Source organism: Leptosomus discolor, chromosome 11 (genome assembly GCF_034619465.1).
Source record: "Leptosomus discolor isolate bLepDis1 chromosome 11, bLepDis1.hap2, whole genome shotgun sequence".
NCBI lineage: Eukaryota > Metazoa > Chordata > Aves > Leptosomiformes > Leptosomidae > Leptosomus > Leptosomus discolor.
Genome location: NC_141401.1, coordinates 7,348,251 through 7,373,863, shown reverse-complemented (window position 1 = coordinate 7,373,863; position 25,613 = coordinate 7,348,251). Strand labels below are relative to the sequence as shown.

The window sequence follows — 25,613 nt, the reverse complement described above, 5'->3', positions numbered from 1 at the left end:
CAAACTGTTCTATGATTCTATGATTATTTCGCCAGCAGCTGAAATACATACATGCATTCCTATGTGGCAGGACCTGGTATCCCTAATCTGTTTGTTGACTGTACAGTTTCCTTTGGGGAAAGTTAGCCTTTTTCCTAGGATAAAAAGGAGCAGTAATTACATAGGGAGGTTAAAAATATGTATGTGTGTGCATAGTCATGTCCTGTGTCCTGTCATGGACTTTGGGGTGTGCTTGTGTTTGTGAAGCTGAACAGCAGAGGATGTACCTGTACATGGGGTTATGGCTGGAAATGCTGATCAGAGTTTGTGTGGTCATAACTTGACCGCTTTATCGCTAGTGTTGTCCTTGCAGCTTGGTCCTGGGCAGCTGTGTGCCGGGCATAAGTCTATGTCTGCATGGAGGTGCAGGATTGTCCACCTTTTGTGCACAGTGTGGGGCAGAAGTGTTGTTTCTCTGGACTTAGTGTGCGAACACACTGTGTGTCAATGGTGCATCCTCAGAGGCTGAACTGAGTCTCCTTTTTGCCTGTTGAAGGGGTTTGATTATTTTTTATTTTGTTGTCTTTTTTTGAAGCATTGCAGAGACTGCTGCAAGTCCAGTGGACGTGGCAGGAGAAGCAGCAGGGTGGTGTCAGTTGGAGACATGCTCCCAGCTGGGTCATGGCTGTCAGCTAGCGACATGGCGTGGCTGGCACGTGGGAGGATGCTCCAAGACACTACAAGATTTGCTGAAAGACAATGACATGTAGGGCTGGATGAGATTCCTTGCCTGTCTCTAGACTTAGCATGCAGAAAAGCTAGGACTAATATAAAAGCAACCTGCTGAAAATATCAGAAAGTCTTTTAAATCTCTATCATGGTCTAAATAGGAGGGATGGCCCAACTTTTGGGAAGCCATGGCATCGCTTCCTGCGGGGTATTTCCATGCTGGGAAGAGAAGCATCCTTAAGAGGAGCTTCAAACTTGAAATGAAGGGCTGAGCCTTTGAACAGCGCAAGGTGAAGAGACAATCAAAGGCGGCAGAGGCGGCAGGCGGCTGCCACGGCAGCTCTGCACAGCGGCACTGGCAGGGGCACAGTGGCTCAGGGACAGCCCTGGGAGGTGTTTACCGTCCTTTACCAGGCTAAACCGGCGTAGGAATGCTGCGCTGCTTTACCTGGTTGGTATTTCAGTTAAGCTATGCAAATCCATTTGGGAGCACAGGGAAATAGCAGGGAGAGGATGGATAAATGCTGCCATTGCTCTTTGCTCTCAGCTGGCAGCCTGGCAGGGTTGTTCCAGCCCTGCACTCTCCGTATGGTCTGTGAAAGCACTTCAGGCGAGGGCTGCAGCAGTCCTTGCTTGTCCTGGGGCCACGGCTTTGCTTTCTTGCCTCTGGTCTGCCTTGGGGACCTCTCTGCTATTCAGGGCCAGAGAGGATGCTCAGCTGTGTCAGGGTACCTGTGCCCTCTGCTCATGTCTGTCCAGCATCTGCCCTCCCACTTGATGTTAACATGCTGCCTCTAACCCACCACCTGCTCCAGGACGTGCTTGGAAATATTTTGTTAAAATCATTACTTTTTTTTTCATACAGAAATGTCACTTCTACTGAATTGAGTGGTCAGTTCTGATGAAATTTGGTTTCAAAATGCTTCTTTGGCTTTAACACCCCTGAAACATTCTGCTCTAAATGCATTTTGTTTTGCAGTGATTTAAACCAGAAATTCATTGCATTCTGCCTGTCTGTCTAGCGAGAGAGATTAAAAACCTAAAAGGATTGAAATTGATATGGAATCCTTCAGGTTTGGAGAGAGAATCTCATTCACAAGGAATTAAAAGAAAACTCACTGTGGAATTAAATGAATTTCAAAACTGCAAATTCCCTAGATTTGGACACATTTTGGTTTCTGTCCAGCTTCATTTCCAGGAGCGTAGGAGAGCTGGGATGTACAGCTGACAGCTGTCTTGTCTTCTGTTCAATTCCTTCCTGCTCTGTGCACCAATCTGCTGAATACCTAGAGAGTGAGTGTCTCTGAATCCTGGATTTCTCTCCCCAAGACTGCTTTCTGGGAGCAGACAGGAAGTGCTGGGCCAGAAGCTCCCAGCTGTGCAAGGGGGTCCTGGGCCATGGAGAGCCTGTAGTCCTCAGTGGGTGTTCATAGGATTAAGCAGGATTAACAGCTAACATGAGTAGTTTTAAATTCACGGCTCTAACAAGTCATAGTGACAGTCTTTTGGAGAGGGCTCCGTCTGTACCTTCATTCATGGCCATAGCGGTGAGTCTTTGGCCTTGATCCAGATGGGTACCGTAACCTTGCGCCTTTTTGTATTTGAGTCTTGGCTCCCTACCAATGTCTAAAAGGCTTGCTGAGAAGTCCTATTCGTAGATGAGAGAGAAGGCAGCTGATCATAAAAGGCCCCACATCAGGTCTTGTTAGTCTTCAAGTTTCCTTTGGCTTGGATTTCATGAGGATGCGGGCTTTGTTGGCAGGTTCTTCTTGACTGTTTCAAAGCCAGCATCCTTGTTATCAGAAGCTTTGATTAATACAGAAAAGCCTTCTGTCTGCATACTTTGGGGTAGAAGCTGAGCAGCAGCTGAGGTCAGGCAGAGTATGTCTCCAGAAAGATCCTGTGCCTTGCTGTGACCTCTGTGACACAGGTGAGGGAGGTTTCCGTCCCTCTATGAAATCGAGCAAAGGTGGTTGCTGGAGACAAGATGATAAACTAGGAGGACCTGCTTTTCATCTGTGAGAATGTTACTGTTGCTTCAAGCTTGTATCTGTCAAGAAGCCTCTTTGACAGGGGTGTCGTGCTTTTCCTTCATACCCTTTGCGATGCTAATTTTGCCAAGGCCCCGTGGACTTCGCCATATTAAACTCATCTGAGAGTTCTTCAGTGCCTCTTGCTTTACTCCATCTTCTCTTTTATAGGAGCTGCCTCTTTCCAGGAGTTTTTTTCTTCTTGCTGCCTGTGCTATTTTCTTCATTCCTTATTCCTCAAGCCAGGTGGAGATTTTGCCTTTTGTTTTCTATTCAGATCCAAGGCTTGCTGCCTACAATACTATTAGAAAGCAGTATTTTGGCTCAATGCTACATTTCACCTTTCTCTCGCCACATTGTCCTAGGTGGACTGGGCTGTAAACCTCCCTCTAATTTATTACTTTGCTTTCTGTGTTCCTCATCTTTACTGCAAATTGAAAACATGTCTCTGTAGGGTGCTCCAACTGGAAAAAGGGGCCTTGGTGATTGTAATGTTCCAAACAATTCATTTCAAGCACCAACGTGATGATTATAGTTTGTCGTTTCTGGAGAGTAGTTAAACCTCATGTAATGAGGTTGCCAATTATCCCCGGTACTCACTGATGTTTAGTGACAAATCAAAGCTACTTGGTGCGTTTGCTTGTCAAGCTCGTGGCCTGTCACCCGCAGCTGGCCCCGCAGCAGGAGATAGGAAGGATGCTTGATGCCTTGTCATGGGTGTTGCTGAGGGTGTTAAAAGGTGGGAAGTCAAAAGATTAGCAGGGGTGTTGGAGAGCTTTGGGACGTCCTCCTGAATCTCTTCCAACCTGTATATGATCCTATGACCAACGCTGCACATGGATGAACTTGAAGAACTGGGTTTTAAGTACTTCAGCTGTGAAAAGAGGCTTAGGTTTCTTGTTCTTCTCAGTCTGTCTTGCCATGGCAATGAGAATCACTTTTCTGCCATCATTTCTGTAGCATATTTGGTTCATTGGGATAAGGATGTTAAATGGTCCTTCTGAGCGTGGGAGGGTGCGTCTGTGCCATGTCTGATACAGCTTGTGGGTTCTCCAAGTAGATTTTTGAGAGTCGTTTGAATCCAAAAGACCTTTTCCTTTTCCCATTTGACGAATGGGCTTCAACCTCAGACTTATATCTCCAAAGTGCTGCTACAAAGTGTTCAGCTGACCTTTGGGCCCACAAGGTGCAGGGTAACGTTTATCATGGCTTTTGCTGGAATCTACTCCAGTGAAGTACCACCATGCTTATCTGTTGTGTTCCCCAGGGCTTTCCTGCCCCATCAGATATTTTCCATTCCCCCTTCCTACCAGCACCATATGCCAGGCAGCTGAAAGCACATCACTCTAGTCTATTGAGAGATTTTTAAAATTCACTGCTGACTTTTAGTCTTGTTCCCAGAGGTATTTCACCCCAAGAACTGAGACAGATAAGGCAGCAGCAGGTGTCAAATGATTCATCTTAATGGGTGGCAGTAGCAAGATGAAAGGATATTCATTTCTATGGGGATCCTCCTGTCATTTCCCTTAGAAAATGAAAGGGAACGAGCTGGCCCTGGCTGAGGTGGTGGTGGAGGCTGCCAGGCACTGTCTGCGTTGCCTCTGCACTCTGCACTGGGTTTTGTGTTATACCCTCCAGCTGGTACAGAGCCCTGTTGCAGTAAACAGTGATCAAACATGCAGTGGAGGACAGAATCTGTCCCAGAAAACTCACACCCGGACACACAGGGAGGAGAAGCAATGATGAAGTCATGGAACTCGTAGCCTAATACTGCCAGGCAAGGCAGTCACGAGGGCCTCCTCTCTTGTGTGAGATGGTGCAGTAACTCTGCAAAATTCTTGCTGCCCATCCCCAAATACAAAGGATGGATTTTGACCTTGGTAGTGCGTGATGGTTGGGTACGAGCCTCGCCAACTTCGGGAATAAATGTCTATGATCTTCAGCTCTCTCCTGCAAAAGACAGGCTGTTATTATTTGTTGGGTAAAGTTAGAGGTAGACCTTTGTGTCTTTGCATTTGGATTGGCAGAAAACTGCATCTCGAGGAATCCATTAATCTCAAACAAACTGAACTTCAGAGGCACAACAGGCATTAATACCTTAAATATGGCTTTTCAAGCTCAGCGCTGCCAAGTTCACCTTTACATTTTCCCTCCTTTTCCTGGCAAGAAGGGGAAATTCTGTAGGCAGCCACCAAAGAACTGAAGGAGGCAGCAGGTAGCTTCTGAGATCTATCCATGTCTGAATCCCCTCAACCCCATTCCTCCCTTCCAGTATGTTTTTTCTCTTTTTTTTTTTTTTTTTTTTCCTGTTCTGCTAAAACCCACTATGCCTCCTGCACCTTCATTATGTTCAGCAAATCCTAAGGAAGGCAGAATTTTATACAGCATGAAAAACATTTGTGTTATAAAGAGACGAGAAACTGCGGAGTGGCCCCTTCCAAAAAGGTTAGATCAAACCTAATTATAATCTTTTCCTGCTCCTCCCCTCCCCGCCCAAGAAAGGACCAAGGGGACCCAAGCAGAGCCTTGACAAAGAGCTGTGCATTCACTTGCGGAGGCCAGTGCAATTAGATTTTGCACCAAAAAAAAGCCCTAAGGGAAAAGAGAAGCCAACACCAGAGAAATCTGTCATCTGCTAGACCCTGGTACACCATAGGGGATATGGGGGATGGATTTTCAAAATGCAAATAGGGGTCCATTGAGGCTTCACTACACTTCGGCAAGGTAATTTTCAAACTTAATGATTTTCACTTTTAATTCAGGGAGAAATTAGTCATCAGATATTGAGACAAAGCAAGGCTCTCTTCTGTACTGGGATGCTCCCCTCTTCAAGCTGTGTTATCTTGGCAATAATTAAAATGTTCGCTGAAGTAGAAAATGTGCTATCTGATTCATTAGCAGATTTCCCTTTGTAAGGTAACTTGTGTTTGCTTATCGGAAATAGAGATGGGCTTGGAGAAGAGGACTCTGGACACTAATGATTCGGGAAGGAGGAGCTAAGGGATCATGAAACTTAAGCCAGTGTGTGTGCATCTTACACAGTGAATAGCTCAGCACGTCCTTTTGCACCCTTGCCCAAAGCTGGTAGGGTCTGCATGGAAGGTGTTGCTTGGCTGGTGAAGCTCTGGGTTATGGGGACACGCAGACTGACATGCCTGTCCCAGGCATGAGGTCCCTTATGTCCATGGGTGGCCGTGGCCCCAGGCTAAGCAGGAGGATTTCAGCTTGCACCCAGATGTGCTGCAAAAAGGTGTCCTTCAGCAAGTGAGCCACTGTTACGTGAGAATAAGAAAATGAAGCAAGTCTGGATGGCTGGAGAAGGAAAGGCCAAGTGTGAGCTGGGTTAGCTTGTGTCTGAAAGCTTGCAAGAATTTGTGTGCTGCTGAGTACAGTACTCATTGCACCCATCGGCTGGCTTAGCGTTGTTCATGGGAAGCAAGCAGGGAAAGGAGAAGGACAAAGAAAATACTAGGCTTTGATTGACTTCCTTGTGGGGGAAAACAAAAGCAGTATTGGAAAACACTCATCCTCCAAAATTTCAAAATCATCTGTAAAATGTAAACATAATGACAGGTGACTTCTTTTTGCACCCTCCTGATATTTTGAGATAACACTCCTCTGGTGTTTCACTTTGTTGCCACATTTCACCAGCTTGTCTGTGCAGAACAGAAAATTACTCCTGATTTGAAGTGAGTTTGTCCTACGCTGGCATCTCCAGCACCTCGAGTAGAACCTACACGAAAACACCTCTTCCTTTTTCCTCTCTTCTAGTGATCCCCAAAGTAACTAAGCACTTGCTCTCCAATCCCGTCTTCACCTGTATCATCCTGGCGGCCTGCATGGAGATCGCGGTGGTGGCCGGCTTCGCTGCCTTCCTGGGGAAGTACCTGGAGCAGCAGTTCAACCTCACCACCTCATCTGCCAACCAGCTCCTGGGTGAGTAACCACAGGGGCCACCAAATCTCGAGCATCCAGAGGCATTTAAAAGCGTTCAGCATGTCTGGTAACCACAACCAGTCTCACTGGTTAGGCTGCCCAAAAAGTGACTTGGCCCAACATTTGGAAATGTGTCTGTGAGTGGGAGGGCTGGGCTCCAGCTGTGCCTTGGCTGCAGAGCCCAGAGCAGACCTCTGGCATCCTTCCTCCTCGACTGCGCTCTCCGCTATCACTTCCCCTATAGCTGAGTCCATTGTGTGAGAAGTGGTATGATACAGGCAGGGTATGAAAGTCTGTGATAGCCCTGAAGTACGGCAGAAATCACAACAAAACTGGGATATTTGGTTGCCCAAGACTGCACTTGCTCACCGAGCAACAGGACTCCCATCAAACTGGTTGTCGTACGATCAGGTATCCCAGGGTTCTCCAGCCCATCTCCATTTGGCTTAGGAAGCCCAGTTTCTCCTACTAGTCCCTCCTTTCCCCTTGGACTGGAAATGACAGGATTGCAATCAGCAGTTGAAATACCCGAGCTAGTGCAGCTTGATTGTCTTTCAAATGCCCCTTCTCTCTGACCGCGCTATGCTGCTGTGGTTTCACGTACATATATTTCTTAATATTCATTCATTTCCTGTCAGAACACTGATGCACAGGCAGGATCTTCATTTATTTTCTCCTGCTGCTCATTCCCAAGCAGGCCTAGCGATTGTTTATGACAGCCGTTCTCTTGGCAGCACCCAATTAAGGTATCTGCGAGTTGATCTTGGATGATCTGCAACCACAGCTCGCCAGATGGGCAGCTGGCAGTGATCTATCAAAAACTGGGACATCATGAAATGGGTGGATCGTAATATCAAAATAAGGAGCTTGCAAGCTGCTCTCCTGACAGTTACTTATTTTCTCATTGAACTCATCGATATCTTCTGATTTTGGCCTGGTTTTCCAAAAGAAACAATCTCCTGCAATCAAGCATGCCTACCCCAGGAGGAGGATTTCACTGGCAAATTTTAGTAGGATTTGACAGAAGGGCAGAGGTCTTAAAGACGTTACGCTCTTCCATCTTTCCTGAAAATTAAAGTCTTGGCAAAGGAAAGCACCTTCACTGTTTTACCCGCTGGGAGAAGGAAAACCACGATGCTGTTTGGTGGGAGATGCCTGACCAGTCAGCATGTGAGTACAGCTGGATGGTCAGCAAAGAGGGGATCACCTGTCAGCCAGAGCGCATCCTGCTTCTGACCTAGCAGTGGGAAAGGAGACTTTGATATATCCGTGGTCCTCACAAGAACTTGTTTAATTCAAACAAAGTTGCTACCAGATTTCCCACACAGCATTTATAGGAGTCCAGAAATGCCAGGATTTGGATGCACTTCTAAGCTTAGCCCGGAGTAGGTAAGGTCTGGAGTATGACTGGCAGCAAAGGGATAAAAGTGAACCCAGACAAGCTTAGTGTGATAATGCCTTTCTGTGCCTGGAAAGTGAGTCAATTCTGGCAGTGATTTTGCTTCTCACAGTTAAGAAGATTCTTAGAGACTTCATATTTTCAAATGTAGCTGTTGCCTAATCTCCGAAGATCAGAGTGCTGTGAAGTATACCAAGTAGGGCTCATCCATAGTCTTTAGATACCTCAGAAAATTCTTTACTTTATTAGTCTGCCAACTGTTGCAGGAAGCATTACAGATGCTGCTGCTTAGGATAGGGTGGGCCAGCCTCAGCAATTTTGGCATCTCTCTCCAATATGGATGAGAACTGGAAGAAGATCCCAGTTCCTCTGTGCAAGGCAGCATACCCATTTGCATCTGTTCCTCTTTTTTTGGGCAACCCCATCTTGGTGCTACTCCAGCAGTTGGTCATTACAAGGTTTCCCCATGCTAGCACCCTGGAAAGTAAAAAGCTGTCATAGTGTGGTTTACTGAGCCTCGTTCACGCTGCTTGCTAACTGATTTTTCCTCTTGCAGGGATGACAGCGATCCCATGCGCATGTCTGGGCATATTTCTGGGTGGCCTCTTGGTGAAGAAGCTCAGCCTGTCTGCTCTGGGAGCCATCAGGATGGCCATGCTGGTGAACCTGGTGTCCACAGCTTGCTATGTGTCTTTCCTGTTCCTGGGATGTGACACGGGACCCGTGGCAGGGGTTACTGTTCCCTATGGAAACAAGTGAGTCCTCAGAAGGTTTCAGGGTCTTACACAGCCTTACCAACATAAATGCCATGTTATTGTCCTCGACAGGCACCCTTCAGGTGGTGCAGGCCATTAGACAGCCATTTAGAGCAAGCATGTAGAAGGCAGTGTTGTACAGGGCTCTTAGTTTGGGATGTTTTCGTGACACTCATCGCTGTGAGTTGAGTACCTGCAGCTGACCGAGTGAGTTTTACTAAAGTCAGTCAAACTGTGTCAAAAGGTGCCAGACCTGATTCTACGTGCCCACCTACGTAGCATCGGGTCCACTGCACTGTCTAGTTTCTTCTGCCAGCGAGGGACATGCACGGCTTTGTACATTTATTTAAGTGCCTGAGAGAAATCTGTAGAACCAAATTTTAGATGCCTGGAAATTCAGATATGGTGAGGAGAGAGTATGCATGGCTCCAGGACCATTTTAGTGGGAGAAATGAGGTACACTGTGCCCTGTGGCGTTCACAGGACTTGGAGAGAGTTATTCTGTATTTTCTTTTCTGGTGCTCCTCAGTGTGCAGTGGTGACTCTTTAAAAGATAGCTTCAGGCTCTCAGCTTCTCACAGTTACTGTTCTAGAAAAATACAGAGTGATCTCCACAGCACCTCTTTGGGTTTCCTTGGGGCTTCTCGGGGTAACAAGGCAGCCCAAGCCTCGCATTAGATTCCCTGTTGCAGAGGGATAGTGGCCATGGCATTTCTGTCCCCAAGGAGAGGCTGTAGCCTGGATTTCTTAAAGCTGGGACCCAGATAGACTTCCCACTGCTTTTTGTAATTTGATTGCCGTAACTACCCCCCTTCAAAGCCATCTTTGTGTGGCAACGATTGGAAAAGCTGACTGATTTCATCACGCTGACCGTTAATTTCTCTTTCTGTTTCTCTTACAGCTCAACTCCAACCTCATCTCTGGACCCATATTCCCACTGCAATAACAACTGTGAATGCCAAACTGATTCCTTCACTCCAGTCTGTGGGGCAGACGGGGTCACATACTTATCTGCCTGCTTTGCTGGCTGCAGCAGCACGGTGAGTCGGCTTTCCTGAGGACCTCTCGCCTGTAGGAACGATTCTGTGAGGGCAAGTGAGTGGGGTTAGTGCGTATCTGATACAGCAGCTCACTTACAGCCAGCAGTGGTTACACCCCCAAAAGCTAACCTCTGAGGTATGAGGGGCCTGAGCCGCTGCCATTTTTCACTCTGTGGCATCCATGCCCGCTGATCCAGCAGCAGTCTGCCAGGGTCACCCACAGAGCAGGGTGGGATTTCCCATCCTCCTCCTCTGGTCATTCTCCTTAGGACAGGAGCACAGAACACGAGAGGAGATCTACACAGTTGTCCACTGGCAGAACCCAGATCCTCTGCAAGAGCTTGCTGGCCTGCGCTGTGGGACCAGCTTCTCTTTTCTCCTGCAGCTCCTCATCTCCCCACTTCTCCACCTGCCCATGTTTGTCCTGCCCAGTCCTTCTATTCTTTTTCCTCTTGCTCTTGTCCTGCGTCTGGTTCCTAGACACGTATGACCAGATCCTGGTTTTATTCACCCTCATTTAAGCTTTCCTTCCATTCCTCTTGCTTCTCCCTTTACCTGCTTTTCTCTGAGGCAGCAGCAAGAGCAGTTGTCAAAGGAGCAGAAATTCCATCCAAAGACATTCTGCCTTTTTCAGTTCTCCATATCTAACAGATTATTTCCTTTAGAAAACTCTTGAAGACCAAACTATCAGTGTGTAAAGAAGACATGGGGAATTTTTAACAGTATCTTAAAAGCCTGCTTTTCCATTTTTTGCTGATAAAATTCTAATGTCTTCTTGGTTATGCTGAAAATGAGTGCCTGCTGCTCCCGTGGGTGGGAACTGTTGGGGTTCCTGCAGCCCTTGCTCCTTTCTGGGGCAGTGCCAGGCATGGTGACCACTGCCATACTGCCTGAGCGGAGCCTGTGGGAGGTCAGCCTGGTTGCAGTGACCATTTGTGGCTGCAGGGACATCAGTGCTCACCACCTACAATTATCCCTCCATGGCTTCATCCTTCCTTTCTGGGGAGATATCAAACCTCCCTTACTGCCCTAAAGAGACAAACCGCCTGCGACTGCTGGTGAGCAGGGGTACAAGCTCGGTGCCAGCAAATGCAGCCCCACAGCCCAGATGACCTGGGAGCTCGTCCTGCTTAAGCCTCTTCTCTCTTCAATTCCCACCCCAGCCTCAGAGACATAGGCCTCCCTTTGAAGTACCACAATTTTAGGGTGCTTTCAGCAACCCCACAAGGGACTCTGCAAGTGTGGCACATGCGAAGGTGTTACCTCCCGCCCTCTTCCTCCTCCTTCTCCTCCTCCTCCTTCCAAAAAGAGACACTTTGGGTGGCACCATGATCATTTTAACAAGAAGCCAGCTTGTACAGGGCACACAGAATAGTGTCTCGCCATTTCACCGAGCCCTTAGCAAGAATACAGTCGGTGTGGTGCATGGCTGGAGTGTGGGAGTGACCTCCTTGCTGTGCGGTTCAGGGCAAAGCTGTGGCTCCTCTGGAAGGAGCACAGTCATGAAAAATCAGCTCTGCTCCTTCAGTCTGCAGCTGCCTGACCTCGTGCTCTGCAAGAACAAAACTCTAAGCAAACACCTCACTCTCCCTCACCCTCTCATTCTTTCTTATTTTGCCTTTTTGTCATCGTCTTGGGGTTCTTTTCGTCGCTTTGTTTTGTGGGCATTTTTGCAGTAGTGTTTCGAACACAAGTTAGTGAAGCAATAGCATCCTCTGGAAAGGGTGTTATCAAGAATTATGGACCAGTTTGGCCATGCAATGGCCCTGAGGCAAAGCCAAACTGCCAAACCAGGTTTTAAACCCATAATCCAGGTAATGACCTGTCTAGAGGGTCTTGTGAATGTTACATGCTTGTGATGAGCCAAGGGTTGCTTTTTACTGGGACATAAAATTCTCTGAATGCTTTATTTAACTTTATGGCATTGGACGTTTCTGACTGCCTCTCTCCACTTTTCCTCGGTGAACAATTTCTAAAAGCAATGTATAGTTCAGTTAGTTTTTTTCTTTTTCATTTCTTCTCTTACTGAGCTGGTTGCAGGTGTGCACCTGTCCAGCAAGCTGTAGGAGTATGGGTGCTGATAGGCAGAGCTCTGGCACCCTCAGGAATTTCTTTTTCAAGCCATTCCTGGGAGTGACCCTTGCCTACAGGGCCTTTGACCGTGCATCTTGTTTGTTTGATGACATTGCTTCTCCCACCTGTTGGCTGGAGATGCATGAATTCCAGCCTGACATTACCGTGCTGGCATCCCACAGCTTTTCACTCAAGTACCAGCCTGTCCCTTCCCTGTCAGTTAGGATTTAAAAAACAGTGAGTAATTAAAATCATGGGTAATTTGCCTAGATAATTACCCCAAACTTAGGATGCTATTAAAGATGCAAACTCTGCATCTGTGCAGCTTCACGTGCACACAGAAAATCTGGGTGTGCAAGCTGCTGGGCAGTGGAAGGCTGTGATAATGTGTGATTGAATACAGTGGGGTTACAGACAAGGGAATCTATAGCAATTTGGCACAGGTAGCAAAAAGTTGCCTTTCCACGGGACAAAGGTAAAACTCCATCTTTGATGTTTCCTTGTTTGATGTCTATGAGTTGTATAGTGCATCAGTAATAAAAGATCAAAGATCTCCCAGGTAAGGATGAGGTGCAGTGCTAAGCAAGCCGATGTAGTTGGTACAAACTATTGACACTGCTTTGGGCCAGTACCTTGGTGCAAAATAGTTGAAAAAGCAGATTGAGGGGCAGATTTGCAGGCAATGGAGGTGGGGACCTCCCACACCAATGGGAGGAGAATCAGCCCCACCATTGCCAGAAACAGGTACTTTCTCTAAATTGATGAGAGCGCATGGGAAATAAGCAACCAGTTCTGCCTGTTTGCCATAATGGGAATTTTGTCCCAGGATATTTTGGTGCATTTCATCACACGTATGTACTTTCCTGGACTTCCTGGGTGGGTTTTAATCCACGGGGCTGTGTCCAGGCTGGATGCTAGCGATGCGCTGCAGTAAGAGCCAGGAACTACAAATTCCTGTTGTCTCTGTGCAAACAGCACTGCAGTGGTGCTAATTGTCACCATCTCAAAGCCTTCAGGTGGCAGCTTCTAACTCACAGCGCAGGAATTTGTTATGTTAATTATTGCTTGCCAGCCGGAAAGGCACCTGCATGTCTACTCCAGGTCTCCTGGAGTTCTGCACTGCAGTCTCTCTTGCCCTCTGTGCACTTACTTGGAAGAAAATCATTTGACTCCTATGCAGAAGAAAGAGATTGGTGTCAGAAAGGCTGGAGTAGCATCCCTGCGGATCCTTATCTTCAGAGTCAGTGAACCAGAAAGTGTGCTTTTGTATGGTCCTAAGGGGACCCCAGCAGAAAAGCAAAGGAATTTCTGCTTGAATGTGGTAGGGGAGAAGGGGAGGAGATTTAGCTGGTTTTCAATGTGTTTTATTTTATGGCATTACTCCTCTTACAAACATGTGACCTGCAAACCCAGCGGGCTGATGAAGACAAGCCATGAATCATTTATGATCGTTTCATTCTGTGTTCGTTAAGGGATTTTGTGGTAGTATTGTGTGCCTTAATTGCACAGATATCCCCCACTCAGAAATTCAGGAGGGCAAGTTGAAAAATAAGAAAAAAAAAAAAAAATCCCTAAATCTGTGACTGGCAAACAAAGCTTCTTTTCAAATCCTGCACTTGCTGGAGAGATCAAAGAAAAATGCAGTCGTTTCGCCACCCTTCTGATCACATATTGATAAACTTTATCTTGCCTGACTTCAGCTTTTAGCTCAACACAAATCCCTCTGAGCCAGATGTCAGTTAGTAGCCCTGTAGTGCACTTGAGTCCAGCGGTGCCTGTGCCACCACGCTTTGATAGTTCAGCTGCAGCACCCATCGTGAGTGGCTCCTTCCTGGGATTCAGGGTGCTGGAAGCAGGCTCTGAAGCCACAGCCAAGAACAAGGTGCAGATTTACCTGCTTTTAATGTACTTCAGTTTAACTGCAACAGCCAAGAGGACGGAGGTAAATAAGAAAGTAATTAGAACCATCATTTGGGGATCTTCTTTGTCTCAGGGACACAGATCGTTTCTTTATTCTCCTCCAAAGGCGTATAACTTGGTAATAATTTTGTCACAGTGACATTTATGGGAGAGACTTGAAAGGAGCAGAAGAAAAGAAACAAGCCAAGGGACTGCTCTCCCTTGCTGGTAGCATGCATCAGAGCTGACTAGCTTCTGAAATTCTTTCTAAACCCCCCTCAAGTAAGCATTTAGGAGTTACTTAATTGACCATTAGAGGATTCAGAGTTGCTGTTGGCAAGCCCTTGTTACAGAGGGCAGGTGGTGGGGACTGCAGCTCTGCCTTCTCCTGAACCCCTGTGCTCCTCTGCAGAACCTCAGTGGCTGTTCGTGCCTCACCTCGGTCCCTGCTGAAAATGCCACCGTCGTTCCTGGCAAATGCCCCAGTCCCGGCTGCGAAGAGGCCTTCTTGACATTCCTCTGTGTGATGTGTGTTTGCAGCATGATCGGGGCCATGGCGCAGACACCGTCAGTCATCATACTCATCAGGTAGGACCACTGCAGAGAGCAACTAAGGAGCTTGATGGGGCTGCTCTTGGGGTGGGAGCAGGGCTGGGGGGACCATGGGGTACCTCTGGGAGCTGCAGGGAGCAGAGGGTCCTGCACAGCTCCTGGCCTCTGCCTTTTAGGCTGTACTGGCTGTCCCCAGGTCCATCAGAAAATCCTCCTTTGACTAAGCACTCCCTGGTGGAGACACCTTGAAAGAGCTGCATATATTTTCAAAATATTTTGAACCTCCTCAGCAAGTGAGGAGCTGTGGACACAGGCTTTCTCCCCTAGGAGTTGGGGATGTGAAAGCCTGAGCAGTCCTGCTTGAATTTCAGCCCTGTTGTTTCAAGTGTTAATTACATCATTTTCTCTCTAAGCCATTGTTTTGCTCGGTAGCACCTGCTTCATCTGTGGCACGGCCCCACGAGTTCAGTGCCTACAGTACTGACCTGCTGGAGAGAACATGGGAATTGCTCAAGTACAGCTGTGGTAAAGTGGGAGTGAGGAGGGACTGGGCTTGCAAACCAAGAAGATCCCTGCAGGGATGCTGCAAAGAAAGGTGGCAGGCTTGTGCTGGCCAAGGCTGGGATTAGCATGGGATGGGAAGTACAGATGTGCAGCTTCCAGTCTAGGTAGTAAGGACGTTACCACCAGCATCAGGAAAGGGGCAGAATTGCAGCCCCATGTTCTCAGCACATAATGGCTTAATAAGATGCCTTTAGAGACGGCCTGGAGATCATAGAAACCATGGAAAAATGAAAGGCTGCGGCAAAGGCTAGTTTTGGTCAGTACCCTCTTGGCTAGAGTTTAACTTCTCTCACCCTGGACCAAGTCCAAGAACAGAAGGAACTTGAAAGTCTGAAGGACATCTCTGATTTGAACCAGTATGAATAGGTGAGCAAAAGTAGCTTATTCAAATAACTGACCTTGTGTTATTTCCAGACACATGGAACACTTCACCTTATGATATACGTATATATCTGAGCCCACGTTTTCCAGAATTACTTATCTGTCCAGGCTGTCACTTGCTGAGAATAATAACTAGAGGCATAAATAGCAGATCCATTCTGCTGCCTGGAAAATTCCAATAAAATTCAATCAATAAGGTCTGTATTAGAAACACACTCTTGAGTGGGTCTTGGACAGAACAGCTCTGTGAGGGCATGTCTCCCTGCAGGATACGAAATGAGATATTCCACCTACTAGTTCGTTTCTCTCTTTGCAACTACAGTAGCTAAAGGGAAATCAAATTTCTCATGATAAATATTGTGGCAAAAGTAATTTGAAGTTTGAAGAGTTCTTTGTTCAAGGGAGCTGCCAGCACCTGTAGGATCCTGAATGGAGACGTCTTCATGTCTACTTCAAATGAGATAAGCCAGTCGCCAGCTAGGAGGAAGAATATAAAGGAATAAGAAGAGAAAGGGGAATATTAAAAATATTCAGCTCACAGCTGTAAGAGATAAACAATTCACACATCCAAATTAGTAACTACACTCCCCTCAGAATCACTGATAGCTACTGAAATGTATGGGGAAGAGCTCTTCGCCATGTAACACCTCATGCTCTCTTGCAACTGCCATCTTGGATTGCTAAAAGGACGTTTTGGTGCATGGCTGTGTCCCTAGTGTCCATGGCAGTGACAAGTGGCATTGGCAGCTTGTATGATTAATTTAAAAATGAACTTCAGGTCTACAAATTAGATGTCTTGTCTAGGTAAGTCATTTGGTCACTGCTGTAGTCGGTGAGAAAAGGAGATGTCTCCAGGTGGCAACTTTTACTCTGCCCTCAGGTATGGGAATTGACTTTGGTCTTAAATAAGAAAAGGTGGACCGATGGACACCACCACTGATTAAAAAGCCACTGTGAATATTTCACATGGTAATCTATTTTTTCCATAAAATAAACTTCAATACTCCTTTTTCCTTCATTTCCCACCCTACTGTAGAATCCTATTTGAGCCAAAGCGATAACCACTGAAATGTTTTTCTAAGGATAGTGCTTCATGGCGTAAAGGCTTGATATTGAGCATGGGGTTCTGCCTGAAAACTCCGCTGAAATTCAGCCAGAGGTCACAGGCTTCATGCAGGAGTCACAGTACGATGTTACATGGTTGGTGTGGTGTGTGAGATGAGGGCAGGTGATGAGAATGGTCTTCTCAACTTAAAACCTGTTGCTCTTTACTGCTGTTTTATCAGTGTTGTCTGATGCCTCTCCAATGTGTTTATACGGAGGACCACCACTGCCACCATGGGTGCCACTACCAGTGCTGCCTGCAGACCTCTGTAAGGAGCTAATGGAAGAGGCAGCTTAGGCCTTTAAAATTCCCCTGTGTGATGAATCTGTTCATATGGGGATCACTGCCCTGTTTTCCCAGCCTTTATATAATGTGGGAAATAAAATGCTGTTATAAGACTTAGGACCAAATTAATGATTTCTGAACTTCCAAAGGCTTTGCTGAGCCTACCCCAAGAGGATGACTTTAGCCAGTAGCATCCTTGAGCTAAGCGAATTAGAAAGCCATGAATTATTTTTAAAGCACCTTTGCAGGGTAACACTAATGCAATAGAGTGGGTTGTGTTCATAGCAATCATTGTCTTCCCAGCATAAAAAAAAGTCACACACTGATCACATGCCCATGAAAACTAGTCTTCTTTTGGTCCATCATCCTCCCTTCTCTCTTTTGTTTCCAGTGGTCTGAGAAGTCTCAGAACAAAAAGTTTTCTCCCACCAATTCTCAACATCTGGAGCCTTGAAAGCATGATGGGGAGCTTGTAAATGATGATTTACTGGGATGGGAATTTCATTTTTCCCCATCCAATGACAAGATTAGCTGTTGTTATTAATGACTTAGCTAAATTCCTGAACGTATCACCAATGCAATTACTTTTAGGGCTGTAGGCAGTTCAGGCAAAGGGAGAAGAAAAACCCCATTAATGACTTTTTGAAGAGGTGGTGGTGGCATCCTGGCTGACAGCACAGAATGGCCACGGGGTGTGTTAATCAAAGCAGAACAACAAAAATCGATTTCACTCACCCCCTCCCTCCTTCTTACAGAACCGTGAGCCCCGAACTCAAGTCTTACGCTTTGGGGGTGCTTTTCCTGCTTCTCCGTTTGCTAGGTAGGTACAAAAATGTCATGTCCTTCTCCTATCCTTTCCTCCCTCATGGAAAACTGTATTTTTAACATGCAAAAGTTGTTTCTCCTCCATGCAGTGCTGTGGTTTTCATGAGTGGCATCTGACACAACAGAGTCCAAGCCCTCTCTGTGAAGGATATCACATCAAGGCTTGTGAAGGCACTTTTCCTGCCATTTGAATTGTGCTAATGGAAGAAAATGTGGTGCTGCGTGAGAAATGGCCGTTTCTGCCATGGTCCCGCACAACCAGTTACTCTTCTATAGCTGTTATTAACATGTCAGCAGCTTCCAAAATTACTACTGTATTGCATATTGCTGAAGTAGAGGGGTATGTCTTTTCATCCTCCTTTGAGGGACAGGACCTATGTTACATAGTGCATTTGTCCCTTCCTTTGGGGCTCTCAGAAAGGGAAACAGTGAACTGAGACAAGCTGAGTCCTTGTTTGCTCCTGTGGGTTAATACCCTTTAAAATGCATGTGGCTGCTCCGCTGGACTGGTGTGTGCTTCTCATGTACGAATTAAAAGGAACACACTGGGCTGTTGTTCACCTGCTTTTTGTTTCCAGGTGGAGGTTTTCTCCCCTTTTGAAGAGATGGCTTTTATTTTAAAGCCCCTATATTTCTGCTCATTAATCTCAATGATTCAGGGCAAAATCCTCTCTGATCCAGCATTGTGTGGGTCCATCTCATGCACAGGATTTGTGCCTGTTGTGGAGGTAGAATTTACCTTTTTTTTAGCAGGGCATGGGCAGTACCTTCCCCCCGAGTCTCAAAGGAATGAGCTGGAGAGTAAAATGCCATCTCCTAGGCTGCAGCAAGGTACTAGGAAGTAGAAGACCAAATATCAACAGTACCGTACATTGCTTTGAATAAGTGACATCATTTATTTACTTGAGTTTTATAACACCTTATTCCCCATTAGCTGAAAAGGACATGGTGGTCCCAGTTTACAATAAAGCCGATTAGATTTCCATTGCTTTTGGTGAAGTAACTGCAGTCATACAGAAAGCTCCATCAAGCAATCTTATCCAGAGCTCAGATAGCTCAAAGGGAAGCTTCTGGGTTGACTTGGGTCAGCTCTGGTTCAAGCCTTGCAAAGACAGCATTTTCTTTAGCTATCGGGGCCGCTCTCAGGTTTTGGCCTGTCTTCAGCTTTTGCTGGCTGAATGCGGAGTGTCAGCAGGCAAGTGTGCGAGGATGATGGCTGTGGGCTGTTGTTTCCAAAGGAAAAAGTACTTCAGGAGGGAGATTTTTTTCTCCATTCCTTTCAAAAGAGAAAAACCTCCTGAGATAGTGACATCTTGAATTCCTCCAAAACCAGGCTCAGACATGTATGCTTAAGATGAACAGATCTTTTTTTTTTTTTTTCTTCCAATAAAGAAGCTGTAATACAAATTTAAACTCAAATTTTTATATGTTGCTCTGACACTTAAGGAATTCCCATGAAATAAGACAATACATCCTGAAGCATATCAGCAGTGTAGCTTGAACACACAGAAAATAAAGAGAAAGGCACTTCTCAATATGAGCAAGGGTATCCAAATTTTGCCCTTAACAACTGAGGTTTGAGAATAGCTTTACTGATTTATTTTAAAAGCTTTTCAGTTCACCTTTAAGCTTTGGCTTAAGAAGAGAGTGATAATAGCTGCTTCTTGAACCAAAGGAGAGTATTAAATATAGGAGGTATGAGACCCGGAGGTGCTATCGTAGCTAATAGGTTTCAGTAAGACACAAGCAGATTTTTTTATACAGCCCTGCAGTTTCTGCAATGAAATATATATATATAGCAGAAATTTTTGCAACACTTTGCAGTAAGAGGTAAAACATGATTGAATCTCTTTAATATTCAGTGTAATAACATGAAACAAGACTGAACTCTCATATCCTCCTGGATGTATTATCTTACTCCATAGGAATTCTGCTGTGAGAGGGCAGCATAGCATTGTCTTCATATAAAAGTTACTGCAGTTTCTCAGAGAAGAGAGTAAAGCAATGCTGTTGGAGCCAAAGGTTTGGAATGGAAATGTCTGGAATGGCAAAGAGTTTTAGACTTGTAAGATCCCAGGCACATCCTTTCTGGATGGTGTTCACCATGCATCCTAGCAAAGCCTCCACTTGCCAGGGTGCTTCCTTTTGTTTTTTCTGAGTCCATGTTGCTTGCCTCACTTCTTCCAACATGACAAAAACACAGTGTTTCTCTCTTAGAAGGACTTCCCAATCTGCAGTGCAACCCTTCAACTCCCACGTCTCAGAGGGTCTAGGCACTGGGTTGTTCCTGGGAGTCTTTTATCCTTTCCTATGGTAAAAATTACCTGAAACACTCACTGGATCCTAAAAGCTTTTCATGTATTTTTTCTTTAAGGTTTCCACATCTGTGTCTGTACCCACATAGTTGTAGCTTTGGAGCTCAGTGAAACAGGTCCTTCCTCAAGTCTTACGAGGAAAAATTTCCAGGCCAAATTATCTTGAAAACCTGGAAAGCCAGCTGAACCTAGCAGATGGGGATGATGGCTCTCTCTGAAGTTCAGCCTATGTGTCTCCAAAGCTTGGTGTCCACATCTCTCAGCAAGTTAACAAGTAGGGGCTCGCACCTCAAAATTATGATCGAAATGCAGTTTTTTCTTAGTCCAAAAAGCACACAGCTCCTGCCTCCTCAGTCACTGCCACATCTGGATGTTACCCCGTTAGGTGGCATACATGTATGTACCTTAGTGCAGTGCAGCACTGGGCACACGGACTGTGTTCAGCAGCACAATCTCTTTGCTTGTTTCTGTCAGGAACCCAGCTGAATTTTTAAATTCCAAGTTGAGCATGTGGTTGTCCAGGGGTTTGGGGGGCGGGGGGGCGGGGAGGAAAGCATCTTTTAACTTAGAAGCAGAACCAGCGCAGTCTGGAATTTCCAGTCATTGAAATGACAAACAGGGAGCTGGCACTGACATTTTTTTCCAGAACATAAACCAGATTTTTCGATGTGATGACTGGAACTAGTGTTTCTAACAAAAAGACTGTCTTGCTTTTCTATCATCTGTTTTTATTTACATTTGTGCTATTAATGAGTGGTTAAAATGAGTACCAAAAGCCCATATAGCCTTTCGTAGCTCCTGCATTTATTAACATATAAGGAAGATCAAACAAAATCTGCACAGTACTAGTCATCGACAAAATAAAATAAAATAAAGAGATCTCAGTCACCGCAGGGAACAGTGAAGACAACCAATTTATTTGTAGTCTTAGGATATATGTCGTGAATGTCACTGTTTTGTTCATGACAATCTGAAGGAAGGTATCTTTTTTAAGCATGGAAATCCAGGCTAATGATGAAACTGGATCCAAGATTAAACACTTTTCTGTCTAGAAACTGCAGTCCTTGTGTCCGTTTTTCTACGCGTGTATTTATGGAGTCTCAGGCATCACAGCACCTACAGATGCAGTGATACAGTCAAGGGTATGTTGTGCCTACCTGCTGTTGGATTTCAGTAGATATGATGCTCTGCTTTGCTTGCTGTCTTAACCTACACCAATGATTTTATTGATCAGGGTTTTTTCCAGGGTTTATCCACTTCCAGCCTTCCCCCATAAATACAGCAGAAGGAAGAGAAATTTTTAACATTACATCCACATTTTCTTCCGAGTGCTGCACGCTCGGTGCACATGTGCTGGCTGGGAAGTGCAAAGCTGGAAGTGGATGTCCTAGCCGCCGTCGGGGTAATGTGAAACAGGGGGCCTCTGCAATATCCCTGTAAGATGTGGAAAAGTAGAGAAGAAAAACATTGCCTTTATTGGTTAAATGAGATTGGAGTGATTACTTTCCTTTAAGATTGCAGCTCTGCTGCAAACTATGATTGAGAAACACTCATCAGTAGTTAGCTGCAGTGGCTGTGGGAGAATCATGCTGTGATGGTTCATTTAATGGTGCACTGAAATTTTCCCTTCTTTGCAGATTTAATCTTTGGCATCTATTAGAGGCCATTGTTTATTTTCCTTAGAGCTGGAGAAAACCTTCTTCTGTGTCAGGGAAAGGTCCAAAACTAGACCTCAGTGCCTCAGCTGCTTTGAGGCTCTGAACTGGAGTCCTATGACATCCTTCAGGTGAACACCCCAGAGTGCAGAATTACCAGTATCTAAACAGAGAACAAGCTGCCAGGCTCTCCTCCTCCTCTTTCATTTATCCCTCCACTCAGTCTCATTAGGCGAACGAGAAGCTTAATAAAAGCCACTTAAACTTGAGTAAAATACTTCCTGCATGTTGATATCAGCAGGAATCTCTTCCGTAGAAGTTGAGTCCAAGCTAAAAACTCATCCACAGGCTTTGTTTAGGTTGATTTAGAACTTAAAAAATTAGAATCGCAGGCTGCAGCTGGGACCGTTAACCTTGATAAAGTATCCTCTCTTTCCATTCACTGCAACCATATCTTTGCTCTTTATCACGAGGATCATAAAAGCATGATTTGTCTCTCTTATTTTGACAGGTTTTATCCCGCCTCCGCTGATCTTTGGGGCTGGAATTGACTCCACGTGTCTGTTTTGGAGCACGTTCTGTGGCGAGCAAGGAGCCTGCGCGCTGTACGACAATGTGGTCTATAGATACCTGTATGTTAGTATTGCTATAGCCCTGAAGTCTTTTGCATTCATCTTATATACAACCACCTGGCAGTGCTTGAGGAAAAACTATAAAAGATACATCAAGAACCACGAAGGTGGTCTCAGCACTAGTGAGTTTTTTGCCTCTACTCTCACCCTAGACAATCTGGGGCGGGACTCGGTGCCCCCAAATCAGTCACATAGGACAAAATTTATCTATAACCTTGAAGATCATGAGTGGTGTGAAAATATGGAGTCTGTTTTATAGTGACTGTGGAGGGGTGAACTATATTAATAATACAAGGGTCCTTTTTAATAAAAACAAGAAGAGAACACGGATGAAGAAACACAACTGCAAAACAGCAACAGCAACACAGGAAACTTTTGTCTTTTTCTAAAAGTCAGACCCAACCAGGATTCTTGAGAACAGCATCTTTTAATGGGATCACTTGTGACATCCTGTGGGGTGATGGAGAAAGCGGGGACCCGCTGTGCCCCTTTGATGACCGTACGAGCTTCCAAGAAGGGCGTCAAGGAGAGGTTCATCGGGGAGCTCGGCAAACGGACAGGCTTGGGCATGAGGCACAGAGAGAGCAAAGGCGATCACAGCAATGCCGGAATAGGTGTTTGTGATGGCAAACGAGGTCCCAGGGAGACGTGGAGCCCCGCAGCTTGGCTGAAGGGTTCGCCAGTCTGGGTGCTGTTCAAACCCGCTGCGCTCTGCGATGGCAAAGAGGGAGCGGTGCTGGAGTTGTTTTACCAACAGTCCCACTCTGTCACCAGCCACGAGTCCATGATAAATACCTTGAAAGCTGCTGGAAACCTTCCAGGTGGCGAGCGATGCTGTCGGAGGTATCGGAGTCCTTCCAGCCGAGGCTTATTCGCAGATTGCAGCTTTGTGGTTGTCTGTGAATAGCTGTGCTCGGATCTCTCAAACCCAGTAAAGTTCAAGACATTTACTCACACTTGCCAAACATGCTGTCATTTTTAAAGGGGAATGAATTCCAAATACTTGTCTGTGTAGTCCTCTAATAAGATTTTTTTAAAACTTATTTTGAAATCTATGTTAACCCTTAAATCGCTGACACTTTTCCATAGGGAGGATTTACTTATGCTAGTTTGGGAAAGGATCCTGTTGAATTCACCCAAACATAATGTGACTCAAGGGGTTTGTTTAATCCTCTGCGTTTTTTATCCATACGCCTTCATTCTAATATGCTACCAAGCCAATGAAGACACATAATATGTTTTTAAAAAAGAGAACGAATGCACTGTGTCTCTATAAAAACAATTGTCAGTTGGAGAATTATAGATAATGTGATGATTTACATAATTAGTTTTTTCATATTCTATGTGACTCAGTGAATACATATATATATATATATATGGAGAGGCTGTTTATGTTCTCTCCAGTTTTTAAAGATATATATATAATTTGCAATCTAGAAATTGTGGTGGATGTTTTCTTTAAAGTAAGTGTGCGTGTGTGTGTGTGTGTACAAGATGAAAGGAATACTGACCTTAATCCTGCAGCCCTCACAATTGATATTTTTCTTCACCTGAGAAGTTCCACTGACTTCAGTGGAAGCCATGTGAGGAAGGTGGAATAATCTTCCCTCCTGGAGGCCACATTTTGCCCTTAGGTGTGCAAATAGTGTTCCTGTGGAAGGCTGAGTGATGGAAGCAGAGGCTGGCCAGCATTCAGCACCTCTGAAATTTTCATTCAGATCCTCAAGAGGCACCCATGCAGGAGGTGGATTTGGCTTTGCTTTTGCAATGCAGTCTTATCTAAGCCTGTAAAATCATGAGGAAGCTTTCATCTGATTTCAAGAAGCGTGGGGTCAGGCTTATTTTGCATGCGTATTTTTCTTTTCCAAAACATTCCTGCTGGGAAGCAATACCCATTGGTTGTGTTTGATGAGTTTTCCCCGGGAACCAGACCCATTTCCGATGGACTAAATGTCAGAAGGGTTTTAAGGGTTAGCATCATAATCAAAAAGCTCATGTTTTGGTTTGTGTTTTGAAGCTGTTGTGAACTTGCAGGTGTTTAGAGAAGTAACCTGGCGTGTTGAACCAAATGCTGGACGTCACTTCCATGCAGCTGGCGGAGGGGATGATCTTCCCCAAGTCCTTGTCCATTGCTGGCAGTGGACACCCCAGAGCTGGCACAATTACAGAGTGTTGATAACTTGCCACTCATATTCAACACATTTTTAGCAGACTTTATTCTTATCTAGGCATTGAAACATGGGTGAGGGGTATCAAACTGCTTCCACTTGACTGACTTGACGTGTGTGTTTGTAATTTATGCACAGCATTATGTGTTCAGCAACAATAAGGGCAAAAAAAAAAAAAGAGGGTGTATCAAATAAACTCCACTGTGCCAAATACTCAACAGATATTTTAACTGCAGATATTTGATTCTTGGTTTTCAGCCATGTTAAGAATCACTTGATTAATGAAGGAGTTTAAGGAAAAAAAACAATTATTAAGCTATGCAGTGCCATTGTTATGTTGGGTGGAAACGATGCTTTTTAGACCATTAGATTGGTTTAGTATATCCTGTCTGCTAAAATAGAGATACTGTGTCCGTAAAACAATGAATCTAAAATAGGCACAGGGTGCATAACTGTCTCATAAAATATGTATAATTGTCAAGTATAAGCCTTTGAAATCATTCTGTACAGTTCTCTTCATTCTGCAAATTTATTACTTAGACTGCTGTCTTTTCAAATGTTAGCTTATAATTTTATACTGTACACACACATTCAGACTCGAACACAAATGTCATAGAATAGAACCTCTCTAAAAGCCTGATTGCTTGAAACTCTATAACCCCTTTCACAATTTCCTTTTTTTCTCCTCTGAAAGTCCAAGGTGAAGGAGAATAGCATGCTGACATGATGCAAAACAAACTCCCAGTGTTCAAGAGCTGTGGTTTGTCAGTACAGTCGAAAGTCCCCCTTGACCGGAGTTATAGAAATAGGATTCCAGAGCGCTTAATGTTTTCTTTTTTTTTTTTTTTTTCATTTAATCTCTTCTCTTGATGTGTATGGGAAACTCAGTTGAATGGGGTTACTTACATTATTTTTAAGCTGTAACTTAAAATTCCTGCATGATTGTTGTTTTATTTCTTTTGATAATGCGACTTTTGAAAAGCTCTCTCCCTGTCCCACTCTTTTTTTTTTTTTTTTTAAGGATGTATCAGATGCCTGCATCATGAAGGGCTTTACTGTCAGTGCTTCGGTACAGATTCAAGAGCAGAGCTGTAGTTTATAGAAAACCCACAGACCAAAACCTTCATCCATCCCAGCAGGCTCTTTGTTTTTTCTGATTTCGAAACCACAAGCCAGTTTTGCCTGCGACACAATTTTTGTTATAGAATAACAAATGAAGAGTCTCAGCCATCCTCCTGCTTCCCAATACTTCTGTTGCAGTATGGGCCTTCGCCCGTCGGCACTTCGCTTC

The 25,613-nt window shown here is 45.1% G+C and overlaps 1 protein-coding gene across 1 annotated transcript in view; it reads left to right on the top strand.

Annotated features, from left to right (window-relative positions):
• SLCO3A1 (solute carrier organic anion transporter family member 3A1) overlaps positions 1-22,413 on the top strand; it is a 140,487-nt gene extending 118,074 nt beyond the window's left edge. Inside the window, exons 5-10 of the mRNA XM_086471681.1 lie at positions 6,510-6,674; positions 8,630-8,828; positions 9,730-9,868; positions 14,253-14,428; positions 17,483-17,547; positions 22,034-22,413. Of these exons, the coding sequence (XP_086327807.1) occupies positions 6,510-6,674; positions 8,630-8,828; positions 9,730-9,868; positions 14,253-14,428; positions 17,483-17,547; positions 22,034-22,413 (1,124 nt within the window). The remainder of the gene's footprint in view (positions 1-6,509; positions 6,675-8,629; positions 8,829-9,729; positions 9,869-14,252; positions 14,429-17,482; positions 17,548-22,033) is intronic.
• The last annotated feature ends 3,200 nt before the right edge of the window (positions 22,414-25,613 follow it).